The following is a 21,919-nucleotide window of genomic DNA, read 5'->3' as shown; positions in this document are numbered from 1 at the left end:
GCACTAAGCGATGATGTCATTGTTGCCAGTAACGCATCAGCTTCTGCAGAGACGAGCAGCTGGAGTCAAACAACAAACTGAGAAGGAAAGCAGAAAAACAGGCAGGAAAAGACAAAGAGAGGAAAGAGAAGAAAGAAAAGAAATAAGAGAAATAAAAGAAATAAGAGCAATAAAAGGACTAAATGTGCATCAGAGACAGGAAGCAGGAAACCCAGACGAGCTGCAGATCGTTTTGTCTTCTCTGCGTTCTGAGGATGGAACCTGGAATCAAAGCGTTTTTAGAGGCGAGCAGCAGAAACTCACCCTGCAGCGACGCTTGTCCTCGTCTCTCTGAGCTCTGCAGCTCGGCAGCATCAGCACCACACAGCAGCCCCATGACATCACCACGCAGCCCTCCCATTGGCTGGCCGGGATGCAGGGCCGTGATTGGTCCAGCAGGGCGGAGGCAGCAGCAGGAGGAGGATGAGGAGGAGGAGGATGAAGAGGAGGTTTGAATCCTCCTCGTCTCCAACTGAACGGAGGATTTTACTGGAACACTGAATGAGTTCAGAAAGAACACGCTAAACACACGCTAAACACACGGAGGAGAAACACATGAAGAAAACTACATCTGAGAGGTTTAAATGTTCCAACATGAAGCAGTGAGCAGCTGAAGGAACGTCACAGAAAACTTCATCAGTCAAACCTGAAGTTTCTCAGAAAAGCAGCAAAAGAAAAAGAAAAACACGGATTCTGTTCATCTACAGCTGAAGCACATTTATGACCACAGCTAGGCTAGCAGCAAGTCACTAGCATCCCCACGCTAATGACTAGCATCTGTAGGAGAGTCACAATCATTCCTAGGATAGCATCCATATGCTAGCATCTCTAGGCTAAATACTGGCATTCCTGGACTAACAGGTAGCATTCCAACTGTAGTGGTTAGCATTCCTAGGCCAGTCACTAGCATATCCAGGTAGCAACAAGTCAGTAGCATCCCTATGCTAGGAAGTAGAAATGTCTAGGTGAGTCAATAGCATACCTTAGTAAATTGCTAGCATCCATAGAGTAGCAACTAGCATCCCTATATTAATGACTAGCATCTGTAGGAGTGTCACAAGCGTTCCTACACTAGCAACACAGGACTAGTATCCATATGCTAGCAACTAGCATCTCTATGCTAGCGACTAGCATCTCTAGGCTAGATACTGGCATTCCCTAATTAACAGCTAGCATCTCAAGCATAGTGGCTACCAATTCCAGGCTAGTCATTAGCATATCTAGGTAGCAACAAGCCAGTAGCATCCCTATGGTAGTAAACAGAAATCTCTAGGTGAGTCACTAGCATACCTTAGCTAGTTGCTAGCATCCATAGAGTAGCAACTAGCATCGCTACACTAATGATTAGCAATTGTAGGAGTGTCTCAAGCATTCCTAGGCAAGCAACTAGCATCCCTACACTAAACATTGGTATCAGTAGGCTAACAGCTAGCATCTTGAATGCAGCAGCTAGCATTTCTGGGCTAGTAGCTACCAGTGTAGGGAAAATAACAGAAAGTGTAGCGAGCTAAGCTAACAGCTAGTCTGCATTTTAAACATAAATGTGTTGATTTAACTGAGGAGCTAAAATCAGGACTAGCATCGAGCTAACTGTGCAGCTCAACAACCGACATGTTTAAATAAAGTTTGATAAACTGACAGACTTTCCTGCAGATTACTGAAGCTAAACGTGCTTTTATTTTTCATCCTGGTGAGTTTATTGTTCAGAGGTGTTGGATGATCGGATGATAAACACAGTAAAACTCTCAGACTGATGGAATGTGAATGAATGTTCTGGTTTCTGGGTCACTGTGAGGAAATGTCAGCGCTAAATTTAAAGTCTGACTCCGACGTGTTGCTCATCGGCAGATCTGAACGCCTCCATCTGTCGCTGATCCACGGCCAAACAGTCTGGAGTCGTTAAGATCCACCAGCTCAGAAAACTCTGAAGGGTTTAATATCGATCAATGCGCACAACAGCTGATCAATACACAGAACAGCCGATCAATACTCAGAACAGCCAATCAATACTCAGAACAGTTGATCAATACTCAGAACAGTTGATCAATACTCAGAACAGCTGATCAATACGCAGAACAGCTGATCAATATGCAGAACAGCTGATCAATATGCAGAACAGCTGATCAATATGCAGAACAGCTGATCAATATGCAGAAGGCGGACACCCTCTCTATTTTTAAGACCAGGCTTAAAACCTTCCTTTTCGACAAAGCTTATAGTTAGGGCTGACTGGGTGACCCTGACGGGGTGAGCTGGTGTTTTCATTTGCACAACTGACTTCCCCTCTTGACGTCCCTTTAGTTTGCCCCTAGTTATGCTGCTATAGGCCTAGGCTGCTGGGGAACCTCTCTTGATGCACTGAGCCCTTCTCTAACTACCTATGTATTTACTATATATACCATTATTGCATTACATTCACTCTGTTTCTTTCTGTGTCCTTTCTCCGAGTGTCCCTGGTCCCAGAGCTGGATGCTGGATGCTTCAGATGTGTGGCTGTGTTTTATGGTCCTTGTGTCCCACCCCCCCACCTCTCTATCTCTACCCCTCTATCTGTATCCCTCTATCTCTACCTCTCTACCTCTACCCCTCTACTTCTATCCCTCTATCTCTACCTTTCTACCTCTTCTGTCCCTCTCAACCCGCCCGGCCAGCAGGCAGATGGGTCCCCCCACATTAGAGCCGGGTTCTGCTCGAGGTTTTTTTCCCTGTTAAAAGGGTGTTTTCCTTGCCACTGTCGCCTTTTGGCTTGCTCTGGGGGTCAGGCATATGGGTTCTGTAAAGCGTCTCGAGACAATTTGACTGTAATTGGCGCTATATAAATAAAATTGAATTGAATTGAATTGAATTGAACAGCCGATCAATATGCAGAACAGCCGATCAATACTCAGAACAGTTGATCAATACTCAGAACAGCTTATCAATACTCAGAACAGCTGATCAATACTCAGAACAGCTGATCAATACTCAGAACAGCCGATCAATACTCAGCTGATCAATACTCAGAACAGCTAATCAATACACAGAACAGCCGATCATTACACAGAACAGCCGATCAATACTCAGCTGATCAATACTCAGAAGAGCTGATCAATACGCAGAACAGCTGATCAATATGCAGAACAGCTGATCAATATGCAGAACAGCTGATCAATACGCAGAACAGCTGATCAATATGCAGAACAGCCGATCAATATGCAGAACAGCCGATGAATATGCAGAACAGCCGATCAATACTCAGAACAGTTGATCAATACTCAGAACAGCTTATCAATACTCAGAACAGCTGATCAATACTCAGAACAGCCGATCAATACTCAGAACAGTTGATCAATACTCAGAACAGCTTATCAATACTCAGAACAGCTGATCAATACCCAGAACAGCTGATCAATACTCAGAACAGCCGATCAATACTCAGCTGATCAATACTCAGAACAGCTAATCAATACACAGAACAGCCGATCATTACACAGAACAGCCGATCAATACTCAGCTGATCAATACTCAGAACAGCAGATCAATACTCAGAACAGCCAATCAATACACAGAACAGCTGATCAATACTCAGAACAGCTGATCAATATGTAGAACAGCTGATCAATACTCAGAACAGCCAATTAATACACAGAACAGCTGATCAATATACAGAACAGCTGATCAATACACAGAACAGCTGATCAATACACAGAACAGCTGATCAATACTCAGAACAGCTGAACAATATGCCGATCTTCGGTCAATAAATCACCAGAACACTGAGAAAAATAAAAACAGAGTAAATATTAAATATACACATTAATTAAACAGATATGAAAAGGTTGAGGGGGAAAGGACCGCTGCTCCCATGATGCACTGCAGCAGAACACAATGTCCCATGATGTAATGCAGCTGCAGTGTGTGTCATCCTATCTCTGTGAGGACCAGCTGCTCACACACCAACGGCTGCTGTTTAGGTCACGTATGTAACATGTATGTGTTTGCCAAGTGTCATGGTGTGTGTATGTATAAGGGTGTGTGTGTGTGTGGGTGTGTGTGTGGGTGTGTGTGTGTGTGTGTGTGGGTGTGTGTGTGTGTGTGTGTGTGTGTGTGTGTGTGTGTGTGTGTGTGTGTGTGTGTGTGGAGGTGAGACGCAGCAACAAGGAGAGAAACCTCCACATCACAACTGATGATGTCACCCACAGCCAATCAGCTGACAGCTTTCAGAGGCACCTAGTCTTTGTGTGTGTGTATAAGGGTGTGTGCACATTTGTGTGTTACAGCATTAATTATGCATTACTGCTGTGTGTGTGTGTGTGTGTGTGTGTGTGTGTGTGTGTGTGTGTGTGTGTGTGTGTGTGTGTGTCTCTGCAGCAGACAGACCAGAGGTGTGATGTCAGCAGAGGGGGTGGGGCTCTGTTTGGTGCTGCAGATAACTGAAAGAGATGACATCACCTCTGAGCCAGGACGATGAGGTCACTACTTTGAGCTCCACAGCAGTGATGTCATCACAAAGAGAGCGAATGAGGATGAGTCACTGAGAGGCTGAGGTCAGACTGGAGTTAGTTAAAGGTTAGATTTAGGTTATTTAAAGGTTAGATTTGGGTTATTTAAAGGTTAGATTTGGGTTATTCAAAGGTTAGAGTTAGGTTAAAGGTTAGATTTAGGTCATTTATAAGTTAGATTTAGGTTAGTTACAGGTTTATTAAAGGTTAGATTCAGGTTATTTAAAGGTTTATTAAAGGTTAGATTCAGGTTATTTAAAGGTTAGATTTAGGTTAGTTATAGGTTAGTTAAAGGTTAGATTTAGGTTAGTTAAAGGTTAATTAAAGGTTAGATTCAGGTTATTTAAAGGTTAGATTTAGGTTAATTAAAGGTTAGATTCAGGTTATTTGAAGGTTAGATTTAGGTTAGTTATAGGTTAGTTAAAGGTTAGATTTAGGTTAGTTAAAGGTTAGATTCAGGTTATTTAAAGGTTAGATTTAGGTTAGTTATAGGTTTAGTTAAAGGTTAGATTTAGGTTAGTTAAAGGTTAATTAAAGGTTAGACTCAGGTTATTTAAAGGTTAGATTTAGGTGAGTTAAAGGTTAGATTTAGGTTATTTAAAGGTTAGATTTTACTTCTGTTAGTGATGATTTTGCATCTTTTTGGAATGATTTTGGATCATTTTGTGGTGATTTTAGATCTTTCGTAGTCTATTTATGTATTTTTGTGGTGATTTTGCATTTTTTTGTTATGATTTTAGATCTTTTTCTGGTGATTTTACATCTGTTAGTGATGATTTTGGATCTTTTTGTGGTGATTTCAGATCTTTTCTTGCTTGGACTCGATCTTCAGGCTTCTTGGATCCTCAGACCTGAACTCTTAGAGGCTGATGAACCTCCAGACGTTCTCCTGCAGTATTAATACTTCTAGTAGTAAGTATACTGGTGATACTTCAGTCAGTATTTCTACCATACTGAAACTTCTGTTTTTTATTTTCTGATATTTCTTCAATGTTTGCAGATTAATGTAGACTTTAAATGCCTTGTTTTATATTTATTTCATCAAACTGCTCTTACAGCCTGTTGTAGTGTTTTATTCTGTTCATCTGTTTACAGTTAGATTTGACTGGTTTTATCCTGATTGAATGCTTGTCTCATCATTTTATCCACTCTGGTTCTTTAAACTGTAGAAATTCTTCCGGTATTTTCCTCCTGATCAGCCTGGAGGAGGAGTTCTGCAGAATTAACGGAGCTTCATGTTGAATGAATGAACAGTTGGACTCTGGAGTCGTGTTTGATTCAAGGCGTCGTGACCGATGATGATGAGGAGGAGGAGGATGAGCCTGAATCATCTGTTCCCAGAAAACACCTGCAGAGCGTCACCTGTAGGCCGACAGCTGAGTCCTCATAACGTAGCCTCTAAATGTCAATAAGAATCAGGAGAAAAAGCTTCCAACTGTTCCTGCAAACAGCAGCAGAGAATCCTTTTTTTTTTTTTTTTTTAATTCTTTATTTTACCAGGTAAGATCAGTGGAGAACAATTTCTCATTTACATTGATGACCTGGCAAGAGGCCCCAGCAGGAAGAAAGATAATAAAAAAATACAGTGTTCCCTAGTCTATCGTGGGGGTTACGTTCCAGACGAAAATCTGCGATATAGGGACCATATTGTAACCCTTAAATACTGGTCGACTCACCCGTCTCCAGGGCTGTAGGTCAGGCTGGTTATAATTATTCTGTGTTTTCATGCTCATGTCTTTTGCTGTCTTCCATGTTAAACATCCCCAGCAGGACAGGACAGTTTTCTGCAGGTTTTATTCACTGCTCAGCACAACAAACACAGACCGCTCTATTACTGATTCTCCCGCTGTACCACAATTAAATCAGCTGTACCAGAAACAATAAGAATGGAAACAACATCTGGGACACGAGCAGGGCAATGGGCAAACACAAAACAATGAAATTTCTGACCAAATAGTCAACGAAATAAGATCCAAGGCACAACATAAACAAACAAAATAATAAACAATTAAAGTAAATGCAAATGAACACAATCATACACAAATCCGATGCTACAGTATTTATGTTATTATGTGACGATCAGCTATGTTTCTCTGTGAATCTGTCTGTCCTGAACAACATTACTAACAAACAGACCAACGGATTTGGATGAAATTTTCAGGGGAGGTCAGAAATGACACAAGGACCAAGTGGTTAGACTTTGGCAGTGATGCGGCTTATAGTCTGGATCCACGGATCTGTTAAAGATTTCCCATTGCCAGATATAGCGGCCGGCACAGGGTCACTGTAACCATGACAACAAGTGAACGCTGCATCAGCTCCCTGCTGACGATCATGTGATCCCACTAGAAATCCACCGGTGCCGACAGCAGAATTGAAACAAGGAACAATTGATTGATTAAATTGTGGGGGAGTTTGAGTCCCATCACATGTGTCCTGCTACATATTTAAGTCACGTGATTCACGCACACATGCAGAACACACGCCTGTGTTCAGCGCCAGGTCAGAGAATGAACAGTCTTGACGGAGTATTGTGCTCTCTGAGTGTTTTTCTTGTTGATATATGTTAAGGCTTTATAAATCCTCCCAACACACCTCACATCACCACAGAGCAACACTATGCAGCAATCAGATGTCTGTGTGAGATGGACAGGCCAGATACTGAATGCTGCTATACCATATATAATAGAATAGAATAGAATAGAATAGAATAGAATAGAATAGAATAGAATAGAATAGAATAGAATAGAATAGAATAGAATAGAATAAGGGGAGATGTAGGAGACGGACTATGGTCGCTGAGTCAATCAGAGCCCAGCGCTGGACGCTGGCCGCTATGACTGAACTGTTGTGCTGCAATGCATCATGGGAGTTTGGGGTGTTGGGGGTTTAAATGTCATTACTGTGGTTTATGTTAGTGTTCCAGTGTTATTAGTATTTATGTTTTATTGTGTTTTTGCGGTTTAGTCAGCCTAGTTAGTATGATTAAGTGTCATGTCAGGACCGTGAGTGTGAAGTGTAGTGTGTTTGATGACTTCCTGCCACATTTATATTGTAATGTGTGTCAAAATAAAAGCCCTAGGCAATTATAACATTCCTAAAGAGTTTGCACATGTTGTCTAGTGTTACCTTTTAATGCAACTTGCCACAGTAAGAACTACAGAAAAAATATCTGTACTGAAAAATTCCGGGGTATCATGAAACATCTGTGGAACCAAACCCAATCCAAAAATCCGCGATATAGTGAGGGACCACTGTACTTATATAAAAAATTACACACAAGTGTTTAAACAGAGATTAAAAACACCCTAAATTAATGCTAGAAATTCAGTGAAAACATTCAGCATGTCAGCGGTCAGCTAGGATCTGCTGCAGTTTCTGCTTAAAGATGGAAGGTGATGGAAGTGATGGCAGTTTCACAGATTTTTGGATGGAATTCCAATCGATCGCTGCAGCAAAGCAAAAGGAATTCCGGCCAAAGACAGTGAGAACCCTGGGGACAGAGAGAGTTATGAGATCTCTGGACCTCAGGTGGTGGTTGTTATGGGAGGGGTGCAGGAGGTTGGAGAGGTATTGAGGTCTTCCCTGATAGGGTCTGGTAGATGAGTAAAAACCAGAGCTGGAGTCGCCTGGTGTATAGGGAGGACCAACCCACGAGTTTGTAAAGGGAGGACCAACCCACGAGTTTGTAAAGGGAGGACCAACCCACCAGTTTGTAAAGGGAGGACCAACCCACCAGTTTGTAAAGGGAGGACCAACCCACCAGTCTGTAAAGGGAGGACCAACCCACCAGTCTGTAGAGGTCACTATGGTGGGTGGAGAAAGGAGCACCGGTAGCAAGATGGATGGCTGAGTGATGGAGGACATCAGGCCTGTTAGGGGCCACTTAGGGGCCGTTTTATAGATGACATCGTCGTAGTCGTCGTAACATGGGGAGGATGGTCATCTTCACAAGAGTGTTTTTGGTAATGTAAAGGAGGCCTTATTACAGTAAAGGAACCCCAGTCTAGATTTGATTTCAGCCTGTAGAATGTTGTGAGGAATGAAAGCGAGTGAAGAGTCCAGCCAGAGGCAAAGGTACTTGTAGGAATTAATGAATTCTGGATATGAGCCATCTGTACAGGAGATCTTTGGGGGGCTGGAGACACTGTTCGTCCGGTTGAATAGCAGACATTTTGTTTTCTTAGAACTGAGGCGCAAGTGAAGGTCCTGAAAAGACTCCTTGACTGAAGTAAGGCTGAGTTGAAGGGTAGATGCAGCAGAGTGAAGTGATGGACCAGTGGAGTAAATAATGGTGTCATCAGCGTAGAGGTGTATCCAGGAGGCACCAATAGCTTTGGCCACATCATTTATGTAAATCCTCAGGTTTTCATCGGTTAATCTGCAGGATTCTCAGCTTCAGTTTCAGTTCATTCCTGTGGAACGAGCAGTTCTACATCTGCTCTACAAGTGATTTTACTTTAATATTCATCTTCGTTTTACGAGTGAAACAGGATGAAACCATCTGAAGTTTTATTTTCCAGATTATAAATCCTCTCAGTGCTTCACAAACGTCAAAATGAAGCCATCGGAGCTAGATCCATCCCATGATACTGACGCTTAAAGCTGGTTATAGAGAAAATTAACAAAAAAACTGATTCAGCCTTTAGATTGTGTCTTTTTAAAGGTGATTTTGGAACTTTTTGTCATAATTTCACTGTTTTTTGTAGTGTTTTACTGATGATTTTACACCATTTTGTGGTGATTTTGCATCTTTTCGTTATGATTTTACATCTTTTAGTGATGATTTTGCATGTTTTCGTGGTGATTTTAGATGTTTTTGTGGTGATTTTGCATTCTTACTGACTGATCTGTCAGACTTACTGAGAGTTGTGTTCTGTGTTTTGGTTTTCAGCTCCGTAGTTTGAGTGTTAATCAGTAAAAAGTGAGACTCTGTGGTGAGAACTCCTCTTCATGTATGGAATGTTTGTGCTGAGTGGGTTGAGGAGCTGGTGGAGGATGTTTGGGTTCGTTATCCTGCTGCTTTTATCGTGTTAGATAACAGAACGAGGCCTCCTCACGCTCCAGTCTGGCAGCATTGGGCCGTTCTGTTTCCTCACGCTCGGGTTTTTTTTTTGTCCTCCAGCGAGCGGAGATGAGTCATGTTCAGTCCGACCACGCTACTGCCGGATCTCAGCGATGTGGAGGCGTCAGAGTGTTGGCAGATGGTCCATTCACAAAGAAAAGACATGAATGAAGCTGCTGGAGACAATCAGCTGCTGACAGATCAACACCCAGCGATCACACAGAACCTGCTTCCAAATGTCACACTTTATTCTGCTTTCCCAGGATCCTACATGTTTGTGGAGGTGGATAAATATTCAGAATATCAAACCCCACCATAATAAACAGACTGATCCACAGAGGTGGGTCCAGGTTTATCACTTTTTAATGTACTTTTTCCATCATTTCTGATCCTCAGAACTTCATCAGTCCTGCAGATAGAACCATGACATTTAGGAGGAAAAACACATCTGAGTTCTGGGAAAAACTGACCACAGATCAGCACAAAAAGATGCAAAATCCATTTTTTGTGGTGATTTTGCATCTCTTTGTGATGATTTTAGATCTTCTTGTAGTGATTTTGTATTTTTTTTGTGGTTATTTGCATCTTTTTGTGATGATTTTGCATCCTTTTGTGGTAATTTTACATCCTTTTGTGGTAATTTTGCATCTTTTTGTGATGATTTTTCATCTTTTTGTGATGAATTTGGATCTTTTTGTGGTTATTTGCATATTTTTGTTGTGATTTTGTATCTTTTTGTGGTGATTTTGTATCTTTTTGTGGTGATTTTGTATCTTTTTGTGGTGATTTTGGATATTTTTGTGGTTATTTGCATCTTTTTGTGGTGATTTTGGATCTTTTTGTGGTCATTTTGGATGTTTTTGTGGTTATTTGCATCTTTTTGTGGTGATTTTGGATTTTTTTGTGGTGATTTTGGATGTTTTGTGGTCATTTTGCATCTTTTTGTGGGGATTTTGGATCTTTTTGTGGTGATTTTCTATCTTTTTGTGGTCATTTTGTATCATTTTGTGGTCATTTTGTGTCTTTTTGTGGTCATTTTGGATCTTTTTGTGGCGATTTTGGATCTTTTTGTGGTTATTTGCATCTTTTTGTGGTGATTTTGGATCTTTTGTGGTCATTTTGGATGTTTTTGTGGTCATTTTGCATCTTTTTGTGGTGATTTTGGATCTTTTTGTGGTCATTTTGGATGTTTTTGTGGTCATTTTGCATCTTTTTGTGATGAGTTTGTATGTGTAAATGGTTTCGGCTGAACTCTGAATAACAAATACGAGTGAAACAGGATGAAACCATCTAAAGTTTTATTTTCCGGATCATAAATCCTCTCAGTGCTTCACAAACAAAAGTCTACATGAAATATAAAAATATAAGTTTTTCTCTGAGGGGGAGAGCAGCCAATCAGCTTCTCTGAGTGAGTGAGGTCACAGGTCACCTGATCAGACAGGAAGTTCAGTTCAGAGTCCAGGTTTAGTTTCCTCTGTCGAGTCTGAAGGACCTGATCCAGGTGATAGTCTGGACCCACCGAGGGAAACTCACCTACTGCTGAGGTCAGAGGTCATGGGTTGGGGGGCATCGCACACTTCCTGTTTCGGACCTGAACCACTTCCTTCCTCTCCTTCAGGAAGTTTCCGAAGGCGTCGCCCTCTTTGCTCTCCTCCGTGACTGAAAATCAAACATTCACATTTTAGTTTCCACTGACTTTAAACAAGCGGAGGAGGAAACTGAGCCGCTAACGTTCATCTTCCAGGTTCTGGAGACGAGGAGGTCTGACTTCCTGAAGCTTCTGGAGCTGAACGTTTCTCATTAGTCCATTTTACTGACCGATTAAAAACCTGAAGCTTCATTTGGTTTGTGTTCAACAGAACAACATCCAGCAGGAACGTGTTTGTGTTTACTTACAGTTTATTCATGATTACTTTCAGCATGTAGATGTGTATTTACAGCGAGTATTTTTGTTAACATATATTTTTATATTTATGGTGTGTATTTAATTTTATTTACAGCATTTATTTTTGTTTATTTATATCATGTATTTTGCTTATTTATGGTATGTATTGTTGTTTATTTACATCATGTATTTTGTTTATATAATGTATTTTGTTTATTTATATCATGCATTTTTGTTTATTTACATCATGTATTGTTGTTTATTCATATCATGTATTTTGTTTATTTATATAATGTATTTTTGTTTATTTACATCATGTATTTTTGCTTATTTACATTGTGTATTTTTGTTTTACAGCCTGTATTTTTGTTTATTTACATTGTCTATTTCGTAGTTTTTACATGATGCATTTGTGTTTTTATTTATTTGTTTACAGCTTGTATTTGTGCATTGTTTACAGCTTGTATTTGTGTTTTTATTTATTGTCTACAGGATGCATTTGTGTTTTTGTTTATTTGTTTACAGCGTATCAAAACGTTCCTGTCCTCACCGGTGTGGTCGATGTCGTCCGTGTCGCTGTCTTCCTCCTCCTCGCCGTCGTCTTGGTTACCACGTGTCATGATGAGGTCACTAGGCCCAGCGATGTCGGCTTCCTCTGTGGACAGGACGTCCGTCGGTCCGGTTACAACAATAAAAGCGTGAATAACAAACGTGTAAATGATCCGTTTTCAGTGTCAGGTCGTTTACCGGCGGACGGCGTGGACGACATCTCCACAGCTCCAAGGTCCTTCCTCAGACGATCCAACTGCTGCTGCTGCTTCCTGCTCTGAGCCTCCGTCTGGAGAAAACAAGAAGGAGAACATGAAGGAGGAGGACAAGGAGGAGGAGAAGAAGGAGGAGGAGGAGGAAAAGGAGGAGGAGGAGAAGAAGGAGAAGAAGGAGGAGAAGAAGGAGAAGAAGGAGGAGAAGAACAAGGAGAAGGAGGAGGAGGAGGAGGAAAAGGAAAAGGAGGAGGAGGAGGAGAAGGAGGAGGAAAAGGAGGAGGCGGAGGAAAAAGAGGAGGAGAAGAAGGAGGAGGAGGAGAAGAAGGAGGAGAAGAAGGAGAAGAGGAAGGAGAAGGAGGAGGAGGAGGAGGAGAAGGAGGAGGAAAAGGAGGAGGCGGAGGAAAAGGAGGAGGAGGAGGAGAAGAAGGAGAAGAAGGAGGAGGAGGAGAAGAAGGAGGACAAGAAGGAGAAGAAGAAGGAGGAGAAGAGAAAGGAGAAGGAGGAGGAGGAGGAGAAGGAGGAGGAAAAGGAGGAGGAGGAGGAGAAGGAGGAGGAGGAGGAAAAGGAGGAGGAGGAGGAGAAGGAGGAGGAAAAGGAGGAGAAGGAGGAGGAAAAGGAGGAAGAGGAGGAGAAGAAGGAGGAGGAGGAGAAGAAGGAGGACAAGAAGGAGGAGGAGAAGGAGGAGAAGAGGAAGGAGGAGGAGGAGGAGAAGGAGGAGGAAAAGGAGGAGGAGAAGGAGGAGGAGGAGGAGGAGGAGGAGGAGAAGGAGGAGGAGGAGAAGGAGGAGGAGAAGGAGGAGGAAGAGGAGGAGGAGGAGGAGGAGAAGAAGGAGGAGGAGAAGGAGGAGGAGGAGGAAAAGGAGGAGGAGAAGGAAAAGGAGGAGGAGGAGGAGAAGGAGGAGGAGGAGGAGAAGAAGGAGGAGGAGGAAAAGGAGGAGGAGGAGGAGGAGGAGGAGGAGGAGGAAAAGGAGGAGGAGGTGGAAGAGGAGAAGGAGGAGGAGGAGAAGGAGGAGGAGGAGAAGGAGGAGGAGGAGAAGGAGGAGAAGAAGGAGGAGGAGGAGAAGGAGGAGAAATATACCAAAGGAAGAAAGAAGAAAACAGAGGGAGAAATAAAACAGACTCACCAGCTGTTGTCTCAGTCGTTCATATTCTGGTCTGTAATCTCTGAGGAGGCAGAGTTCAGCTGATCAGTGACACATCTCCATGGCAACACATCAAACTTCCTGTCCAGTCCTGCTGCTGAACATCTAAAGCTCAACGTTCTCCACTCACCTCTCGTACTCCTCGGCGGCGTCCTCCACCTGTGCAAACAGCTGGTCCAGCCCACTTCCTGTCACCGCGGACACGCCCACCACCTGCAGACGGACAGAACACCTGGACTGGTCAGGCCTCAGGCTACAGCTAACCAGCATGTTGGTTGTTCTCCAGACGTTCTCACCCTCAGGTTGGTGTAGAACTCGTCCAGGACCAGGCTCATGGACCGGGTCAGGTTGCTGACGTACGACGTCTCCTGGTTCAGAGCGTCCTGGAACACCTCGAAGTCCTGCATCCACTCCACGGCGAAGCTGTGATCAATTATATCGGTCTGAGAGGGCAGAGAGTGCAGCGTCAACAACATCACCAAAAAAAGAACAACAGGTGAAACAACAACAACAAAAAGAACAACAGGTGAAACAACAAAAACAACAGGTGAAACAACAACAACAAAAAGAACAGGTGAAACAACAAAAAACAACAGGAGAAACAACAACATCAACAATGACAGGGTCAACAACAACAACAGGAGAAACAACAGGAGAAAAAACAACATCAACAATGACAGGGTCAACAACAACAACAGGAGAAACAACAACATCAACAATGACAGGGTCAACAACAACAACAGGAGAAACAACAGGAGAAAAAACAACATCAACAATGACAGGGTCAACAACAACAGGAGAAACAACAGGAGAAAACAACATCAACAATGACAGGGTCAACAACAAAAAGAACAACAGGTGAAACAACAACAACAAAAAGAACAGGTGAAACGACGACAACAAAAAGAACAGGTGAAACAACAACAACAGGAGAAACAACAACATCAACAATGACAGGGTCAACAACAACAACAACAGGGGAAACAACAACAACAACAAGTGAAACAACAACAACAACAGGTGAACCCCACCTTGTTCATGACTACGATGAACGGCAGCTTGGTCTTGTAGAGAATACTGGAACACAAACAGATAAATATGAAATCTGACCTGGACAGAGTCAGTTTGTTTCCAAAAGTTGGGGCAGAAATGAAGCTTCTGATTGTTATCAACAGTAAACTATGAACATGGAGTGTGATACTGTATGCAGTCAGTCAGCGCCCCCTGCTGGAAAACTGAAGCCACTGCTGAGCTATTGTTGTATTTTCAGTAATCGTATAAATAGCTGGTCTCAGTCTGTTCTTATTGTTTCAGTAGAGAGTAGAAAAAGATGCAAATCTATGGTTTAAAAAATAAATACATAAAATCACCAAAAAATACCCAACACTAAGTAAAAAAACACAAAACCCTGTAGTAAAAACACAAAATCCACTTGCACCATAAAAAACACAAAATGAAACAAAAAATAACCATAAACATGATTCTGTGGTCGGACCTTTGTGATTCCAAAAACTGCAAAACCCCCTCATGATATGAAAAAAGAGCTAAAACTGAGGCGAAATCCCAACAAAAAGAAGAAAAATCATCTAAAATACATGAAAACAACAAAACAACAACATTAAATTAAAAACACACGATTCTGTGGTCTGACTTTCTGTTGGTCTCCGTTCACATGTTGTAAATAACACGGTAACTCACCTGCAGGCGTAGAGCATGTTGGACATGAAGGTCACGGGACTGACGCTGCGAGACGTGTCCATGACGTAGATCACAACACATGGGAAGGACGACGCCTGCAACACAAACACACACGTGATACAAACACACACGATACAAACACGCATGATACAAGCAAGTAGTTTTCATATATGACACAGACACACTGTTCTATGTTCATACGTGGCACAGACACTGTTCTATGTTCATACGTGGCACAGACACTGTTCTATGTTCATACGTGACACAGACACTGTTCTATGTTCATACGTGGCACAGACACTGTTCTATGTTCATACGTGACACAGACACACTGTTCTATGTTCATACGTGACACAGACACACTGTTCTATGTTCAGACGTGGCACAGACACTGTTCTATGTTCATACGTGGCACAGACACTGCTCTATGTTCATACGTGACACAGACACTGTTCTATGTTCATACGTGGCACAGACACTGTTCTATGTTCATACGTGACACAGACACACTGTTCTATGTTCAGACGTGGCACAGACACTGCTCTATGTTCATACGTGGCACAGACACTGTTCTATGTTCATACGTGACACAGACACTGTTCTATGTTCATACGTGACACAGACACTGTTCTATGTTCATACGTGACACAGACACTGTTCTATGTTCATACGTGGCACAGACACTGCTCTATGTTCATACGTGACACAGACACTGTTCTATGTTCATACGTGACACAGACACACTGTTCTATGTTCATACGTGACACAGACACTGTTCTATGTTCATACGTGGCACAGACACTGTTCTATGTTCGTACATGACACAGACACTGTTCTATGTTCATACGTGACACAGACACTGTTCTATGTTCATACGTGACACAGACACACTGCTCTATGTTCATACGTGGCACAGACACTGTTCTATGTTCATACGTGGCACAGACACTGTTCTATGTTCGTACGTGGCACAGACACTGTTCTATGTTCGTACGTGACACAGACACTGTTCTATGTTCGTACGTGACACAGACACACTGCTCTATGTTCATACGTGGCACAGACACTGTTCTATGTTCATACGTGACACAGACACACTGTTGTATATTCATACGTGACACAGACACACTGTTCTATGTTCATATGTGACACAGACACACTGCTCTATGTTCATACGTGACACAGACACTGTTCTATGTTCATACGTGACACAGACACCGTTCTATGTTCATACGTGGCACAGACACCGTTCTATGTTCATACGTGACACAGACACCGTTCTATGTTCATACGTGACACAGACACCGTTCTATGTTCATACGTGACACAGACACCGTTCTATGTTCATACGTGGCACAGACACCGTTCTATGTTCATACGTGGCACAGACACCGCTCTATGTTCATACGTGACACAGACACCGCTCTATGTTCATACGTGACACAGACACCGCTCTATGTTCATACGTGACACAGACACTGTTCTATGTTCATACGTGATGTTAGCGCCCTCCACTCACCAGAGCCTCGGTGATGATGGTTCCTGACGCCGACCAGGTGAAAACTTCAATCTGACCCGGAGTATCGATGAGAACAAACCTGCAGAGGAACTCAGGTGAGACTTTATTAGTGTCTAATGAATAAATATTCCTTCTGAAATAAACACAGCTTCTATTTATTTTAATCTGTTTTATAAAGTTGTGAAATAAAAGCAACGATAGGAAATAAGAGTCTCCAGAAATAAATAAAAGTAGCACTTCTGAAAAAAATAAAAATTATTTCTTACATTTTCTACAAATCTATTTGTTAATTTACTTATTTCAGAATTTATTTCATAGTGTTTATATTTATTTGTGCATTTATTTATTCAATTATTTATTATTGATTTAAGCAATTTTAATATAATAGGGATTAAGAATAATAACCAAAAAATAGAAAAAAAGACTTTTGTTGCAGCTTTAGGAAATAATCTTCTAAATTTTAAATAAAAATGTGTCCTTTAAAAACAAAATTAATTATGTAATTACTGCATTTATTATTATCATTATTATCATTATTATCATTATTATTATTATTATTATTATTATTATTATTATTATTAATTCTTTACTTTTTAATTTCTTTATTAATAAATAAAAACGTTAAATTTACTCACTTCAGTTTTTATTTTTATTTGTGTATTTATTTATTCAAAGTCGTTATTACTGATTTAAGTAATATGAATATATTAGGGATTAAGAATGACACTCGAGAGAAAAAGAGAAAAAAATATTTTTTATTTTAAAAAAAGACTATTTTTAATAACTTAACTGAGCTGTAAAATAAATGCAGCTTTAGGAAATAATCTTCTGAAATTTAAATAAAAATGTACCCTTTAAAAATAAAATAAATTATTTAATTATTGCATTTACTGTTGATACTATTATTTCATTTATTTATTAATTTTTTTTACATGTAAATCAAAACGTTAAATTTACTTATTTCTGTGTTTATTTCATGGTGTATATATTTATTTACGTACTTGTTGATTCAACTTTTTTATTGATTTAAGTGGATTTGGAAAATGTTAGGGAATAAGAATGATTATCAAAAAAAAATACCTTTTTTACTTTTATAAAAGGCATTTTTTGAAAAGGACAAACTTTATTACTTTCACTGAGCTGTAAAATAAATGCAGCTTTAGGAAATATTCACCTGAAAAAAAAATGTGTCCTTAAAATAAATCAAATTAATTAATTCAGTTATTATTACTATTTTTATTATTTGTTAATTTACTTTTTTATTTCTCTAGGATAAATAAATGAAAAGGTTAAATTTACTCACTTCTGTGTTTATATTTATTTGAGTATTTATTTATTCAACTACTCAGTATTGATTTAAATAGTTTTGAATATACTGGGGATTTAAAAAAACAAACAAATAAAACAAAATCAAGAATCATAAACGAAAGAAGAGAGAAAAAAAGACTTTTACATTTTCAAAACAGACATTTATAAAATGACTACTTTTAATACTTTAAATGAGCTGTAAAATAAATGCAGCTTTAGGAAACAATAGAAATACTTTTTTATTTAATCTGAAATAAATAAAAAATGTGTCCTTTAAAAATAAAACAAATTATTTAATTATTGCATTTATTATTATAATTATTATTATTACATTATTTGTTAATTTACTTACTAACTTCATCAGTAAATGAAAAGGTTAAATTTACTCATTCTGTGTTTATTTCATAGCGTAGATATTTATTTATTTATGTATTTATTTAATAATGAATCAATAAGTCCATAAATTAGGGACTGAGCCTGAATGATTTGTTGAATAAATAATAAACTGTCTTCAGGTTCTCAGAGACTCTCTGGGTTTAAATGTGAAATTAATAAAACCTTCATGTTTGTGGACACTAACCGGTGATTCTGCTGCTTCTTCTCGATGAACTGCATCACCTGAACACAACAAACACAGGTTAAAGGACAACAGCGCCACCTTCAGGTCAGAAACCAAACATCTCAGACACTTTTAGATGAAAAAGATTAAAGAAGACTTTGTTTTAAATAGTCTGAGGGCTTCTCTGAACTAAACGACTGAATTAAAAGGTTTAAATAAATCAGTTCAAGACAGAAGCAGCGTCCAAAAAACACAAAAAACCCTGCAGATAAAATTATAATAACAGAGACGCTTACAAGAGGATCTAAATAGTTTAAATACCATTAATAATGGTGTAAAGTCTGAGCTTTATATTTAAATTAACCACATTAATGTTCAGAATTAATAATAATAAAGAGTCTCAGCCTCCGTGTTTATTAAAGTCACTAAAAGCAGGTTTAAATTCCCAACATGTAGATTAATCTGGAAAAACCACAGCTTAAAAAACACAAAAACACGTCTAAAAACTGATTCATGGAGTCACCTGGTCGAAGCGAGTCGCAAACAGATTCAGTGACGTGACGATGCCGCCGTTAGGACCAAGTCCGTACTGCTTCATCACCTCCTTATAGTTCACCGTGTCCCTGATGTCTGGTGAGACACGGAGAGGCTGGAGTTACACATGTTCCCTGAACGCATCCTAGACAGGATGGAGTTACGCTTGTTCCCTGAACGCATCCTAGACAGGATGGAGTTACGCTTGTTCCCTGAACGCATCCTAGACAGGATGGAGTTACGCTTGTTCCCTGAACGCATCCTAGACAGGATGGAGTTACGCTTGTTCCCTGAACGCATCCTAGACAGGATGGAGTTACACGTGTTCCCTGAACACATCACAGACAGGATGGCGTTTACACATGTTCCTGAAAGCATCACAGTTTACACATGTTCCCTGAACGCATCACAGACAGGCTGGAGTTTACAGATGTTCCCTAAATGCCTCACAATCATTAGAAGTTGAAGTTTCCAGATGTTCCCTAAATACATCACAGTCATCAGTAGAAACTACAGTTACCAAATGTTCTCTAAACGCCTCATAAACATTAGAAGCTGTAGTTTCCAGATGTTCCCTAAACGCCTCAATAGTTTCCATCAGTTCCTGCAGCAGCTCAGAGACCAACATCAGTGTAAATCAAGAGCTCTGATGTCACATTTACCTGAAACCAGGTGAGTTTTCCCACCTGGCCTGTTCTGTGGGCGGAGCTTTTTAAAGCAGCATCACAGTCGACAATGTTGATAAAATGTGATGTTTGGAGAAACTGAGAGCGACTTCTTTCAGACAAATGTCTCTGTTTACCGAAAAACTAAAGGAAATTCGGATCTCAAAATTAATATCCAGATACCACCGTCGGGACCGAATATTCAGGTCCAGCTATAGATTTTTTGTTTGGATACTTTTAGAGAACTTTCCAAACTCCGTGTTACCAAAACTTTCATCAGGACACAAAATACAACAGAACAGTCAGAAAGTCTTTGGGTTTTAAAAAGAAGACTAACGAGCAGGAACCTCTCTAGAGTTTATGGACTGCTGCAGATCAGTGGCAGTGCATGAACGTCCAGGAAATAGACAGGTCCTACCGATGTTAGCGGGGAACGGGACTTCGTGGACGGCAGGGTCCAGGTTGATGACGTACGGAGGAGATTTCTGGGTGTGAAGGTGAGCCGTCAGCCGCTGCACAAAACACAACAAACACTGAGGTCAGAACACACAAACTACACACCTGCTGCACAACAACAACACCTGGCCTCAGGTGAGCATCAGACGAGTGATTTAAGGAAAACTGAAATAACTGAACCGGGTTTTAGGGTTTCAACGAAAGATAAAATATGAAGGAATCTGTTGGTCCTCCTGCTGGTCCTCCTGCTGGTCCTCCTGCTGGTCCTCCTGCTGGTCCTCCTGTCGGTTCTCCTGCTGGTCCTCCTGCTGGTCCTCCTGCTGGTCCTCCTGTCGGTTCTCCTGCTGGTCCTCCTGCTGGTCCTCCTGTCGGTTCTCCTGCTGGTCCTCCTGTCGGTTCTCCTGTCAGTCCTTCTGCTGGTTCTCCTGTTGGTCCTCCTGTCGGTTCTCCTGCTGGTCCTCCTGTCGGTTCTCCTGCTGGTCCTCCTGCTGGTCCTCCTGCTGGTCCTCCTGTTGGTCCTCCTGTCGGTTCTCCTGCTGGTCCTTCTGCTGGTCCTCCTGCTGGTCCTCCTGCTGGTCCTCCTGTCGGTTCTCCTGCCGGTCCTCCTGCCGGTCCTTCTGCTGGTTCTCCTGCTGGTTCTCCTGCTGGTCCTTCTGCTGGTTCTCCTGCTGGTTCTCCTGCTGGTCCTCCTGCTGGTTCTCCTGTCGGATCTCCTGTCGGTCCTCCTGCTGGTCCTCCTGTCGGTTCTCCTGTCGGTTCTCCTGTTGGTTCTCCTGTCAGTCCTTCTGCTGGTTCTCCTGTTGGTTCTCCTGTTGGTCCTTCTGCTGGTTCTCCTGTTGGTTCTACTGTTGGTTCTACTGTCGGTTCTCCTGCTGGTCCTTCTGTCGGTTCTTCTGTTGGTTCTACTGTTGGTTCTTTGTGTTAAAGTTTATCAGATTTGTGATTTTATGAAAAATTGGTTCCTTTAAACAGTTAGCCTGACAGTTAGCCTAACAGCTAGCCTGACAGCTAGCCTGACAGTTAGCCTGACAGTTAGCCTGACATTAAGACAGTTAGCTTGACAGTTAGCCAGACAGCTACCCTGATAGTGAGACAGTTAGCTTGACAGCTAGCCTGACAGTTAGCCTGACAGTTAGACAGTTAGCTTAATAGTTAGCCTGACAGTTAGCTTGACAGCCTGACAGCTAATCTGACAGTTTGCCAGCCAGTCCAACAATTTATTTCATTTTTAACTAAATTAAATAAGTCTGGCTCATATGATGAACTCTCTACAGTCTCAAAAATCTAAAACTAAACCGGAACACCTCCTAGCTAGAGGCTAAACTGAGTCTAATAAAAACGGGTCTATTTTAGTGCAGTTTAACAGTTTTGATCCAGATTTTCAGGAACCTTTTAAAAAGATTTAGTAAATATTTTAAACGTGTTCCTGAACATCTGAATGTTTGCTGAATCCTGCAGTCAGAAACCTGAAGCTTCAACAACTACAGCACAAATGAAGCCAACTAAAACCAGCGGCGCATATAATAAGTAATGATAAAATATAAATAAAAACACGTGACGCAGGAAGCTAACTCATGCAGCTAGCCGCCGTTAGCCTCTGCTGCTAACGGAGCCCGACTCACCTGGACGAAGGTGGTTTTCCCGGAGCCCGCCATGCCCAGCACGATCAGACACACCGGCTTGTCCCGGGCACCAGCCGCCGGTGCTCTGCCGTCTCCTCCCGCCGCTGAACTCTCCGGTAAAACCGCCTCAGCACCGGAGTTCGGCGCCTCTGCCGCCATGTTGCTGGTCGTTATGACAACCGG

General features: G+C 41.3%; 2 protein-coding genes across 5 annotated transcripts in view; both read right to left on the bottom strand.

Moving 5' to 3' along the window:
* Positions 1-511, bottom strand: part of stmn4l (stathmin-like 4, like) — an 8,050-nt gene extending 7,539 nt beyond the window's left edge. Inside the window, exon 1 of one of the 3 annotated variants that reach the window (XM_023279520.3) lies at positions 304-511. In XM_023279520.3, the coding sequence (XP_023135288.2) occupies positions 304-381 (78 nt within the window). In that variant the 5' untranslated portion in view covers positions 382-511. Of the gene's footprint in view, positions 1-4; positions 279-303 lie in introns of those variants that run through there. The other 2 variants (XM_023279536.3, XM_023279528.3) reach the window with 2 other exon arrangements.
* On the bottom strand, positions 410-21,919 carry gpn1 (GPN-loop GTPase 1). 2 transcript variants are annotated; one of them, XM_055007790.1, is made up of 14 exons: positions 21,737-21,919; positions 20,077-20,170; positions 18,983-19,089; positions 18,481-18,518; positions 16,593-16,671; positions 15,074-15,168; positions 14,407-14,452; positions 13,672-13,818; positions 13,506-13,588; positions 13,358-13,397; positions 12,218-12,308; positions 12,021-12,125; positions 11,119-11,244; positions 410-536 (listed from the first exon to the last, which is right to left on the bottom strand). In XM_055007790.1, exons 1-13 carry the CDS (start codon positions 21,893-21,895, stop codon positions 11,138-11,140), a joined length of 1,191 nt encoding a protein of 396 aa, XP_054863765.1. In that variant the 5' UTR covers positions 21,896-21,919; the 3' UTR covers positions 410-536; positions 11,119-11,137. The 2 variants fall into 2 exon arrangements, with proteins under 2 accessions (XP_054863765.1, XP_054863738.1); XM_055007763.1 differs by lacking the exon at positions 410-536 and adding an exon at positions 10,867-11,014.

This window comes from Amphiprion ocellaris, chromosome 1 (genome assembly GCF_022539595.1).
Source record: "Amphiprion ocellaris isolate individual 3 ecotype Okinawa chromosome 1, ASM2253959v1, whole genome shotgun sequence".
NCBI lineage: Eukaryota > Metazoa > Chordata > Actinopteri > Pomacentridae > Amphiprion > Amphiprion ocellaris.
This window is presented reverse-complemented; position numbering and strand designations above follow the sequence as displayed.

Coding starts and splice junctions, on each gene's coding strand:
- gpn1 (XM_055007790.1), bottom strand. CDS start 21,895: ATGGCGGCAGAGGCGCCGAACTCCGGTGCTGAGGCGGTTTTACCGGAG. Junction 19,090..20,076: donor CCCGTTCCCCGCTAACATCG/GTAGGACCTGTC, acceptor GTGTCTCACCAG/ACATCAGGGACACGGTGAAC. Junction 15,169..16,592: donor CCATCATCACCGAGGCTCTG/GTGAGTGGAGGG, acceptor TTTGTGTTGCAG/GCGTCGTCCTTCCCATGTGT.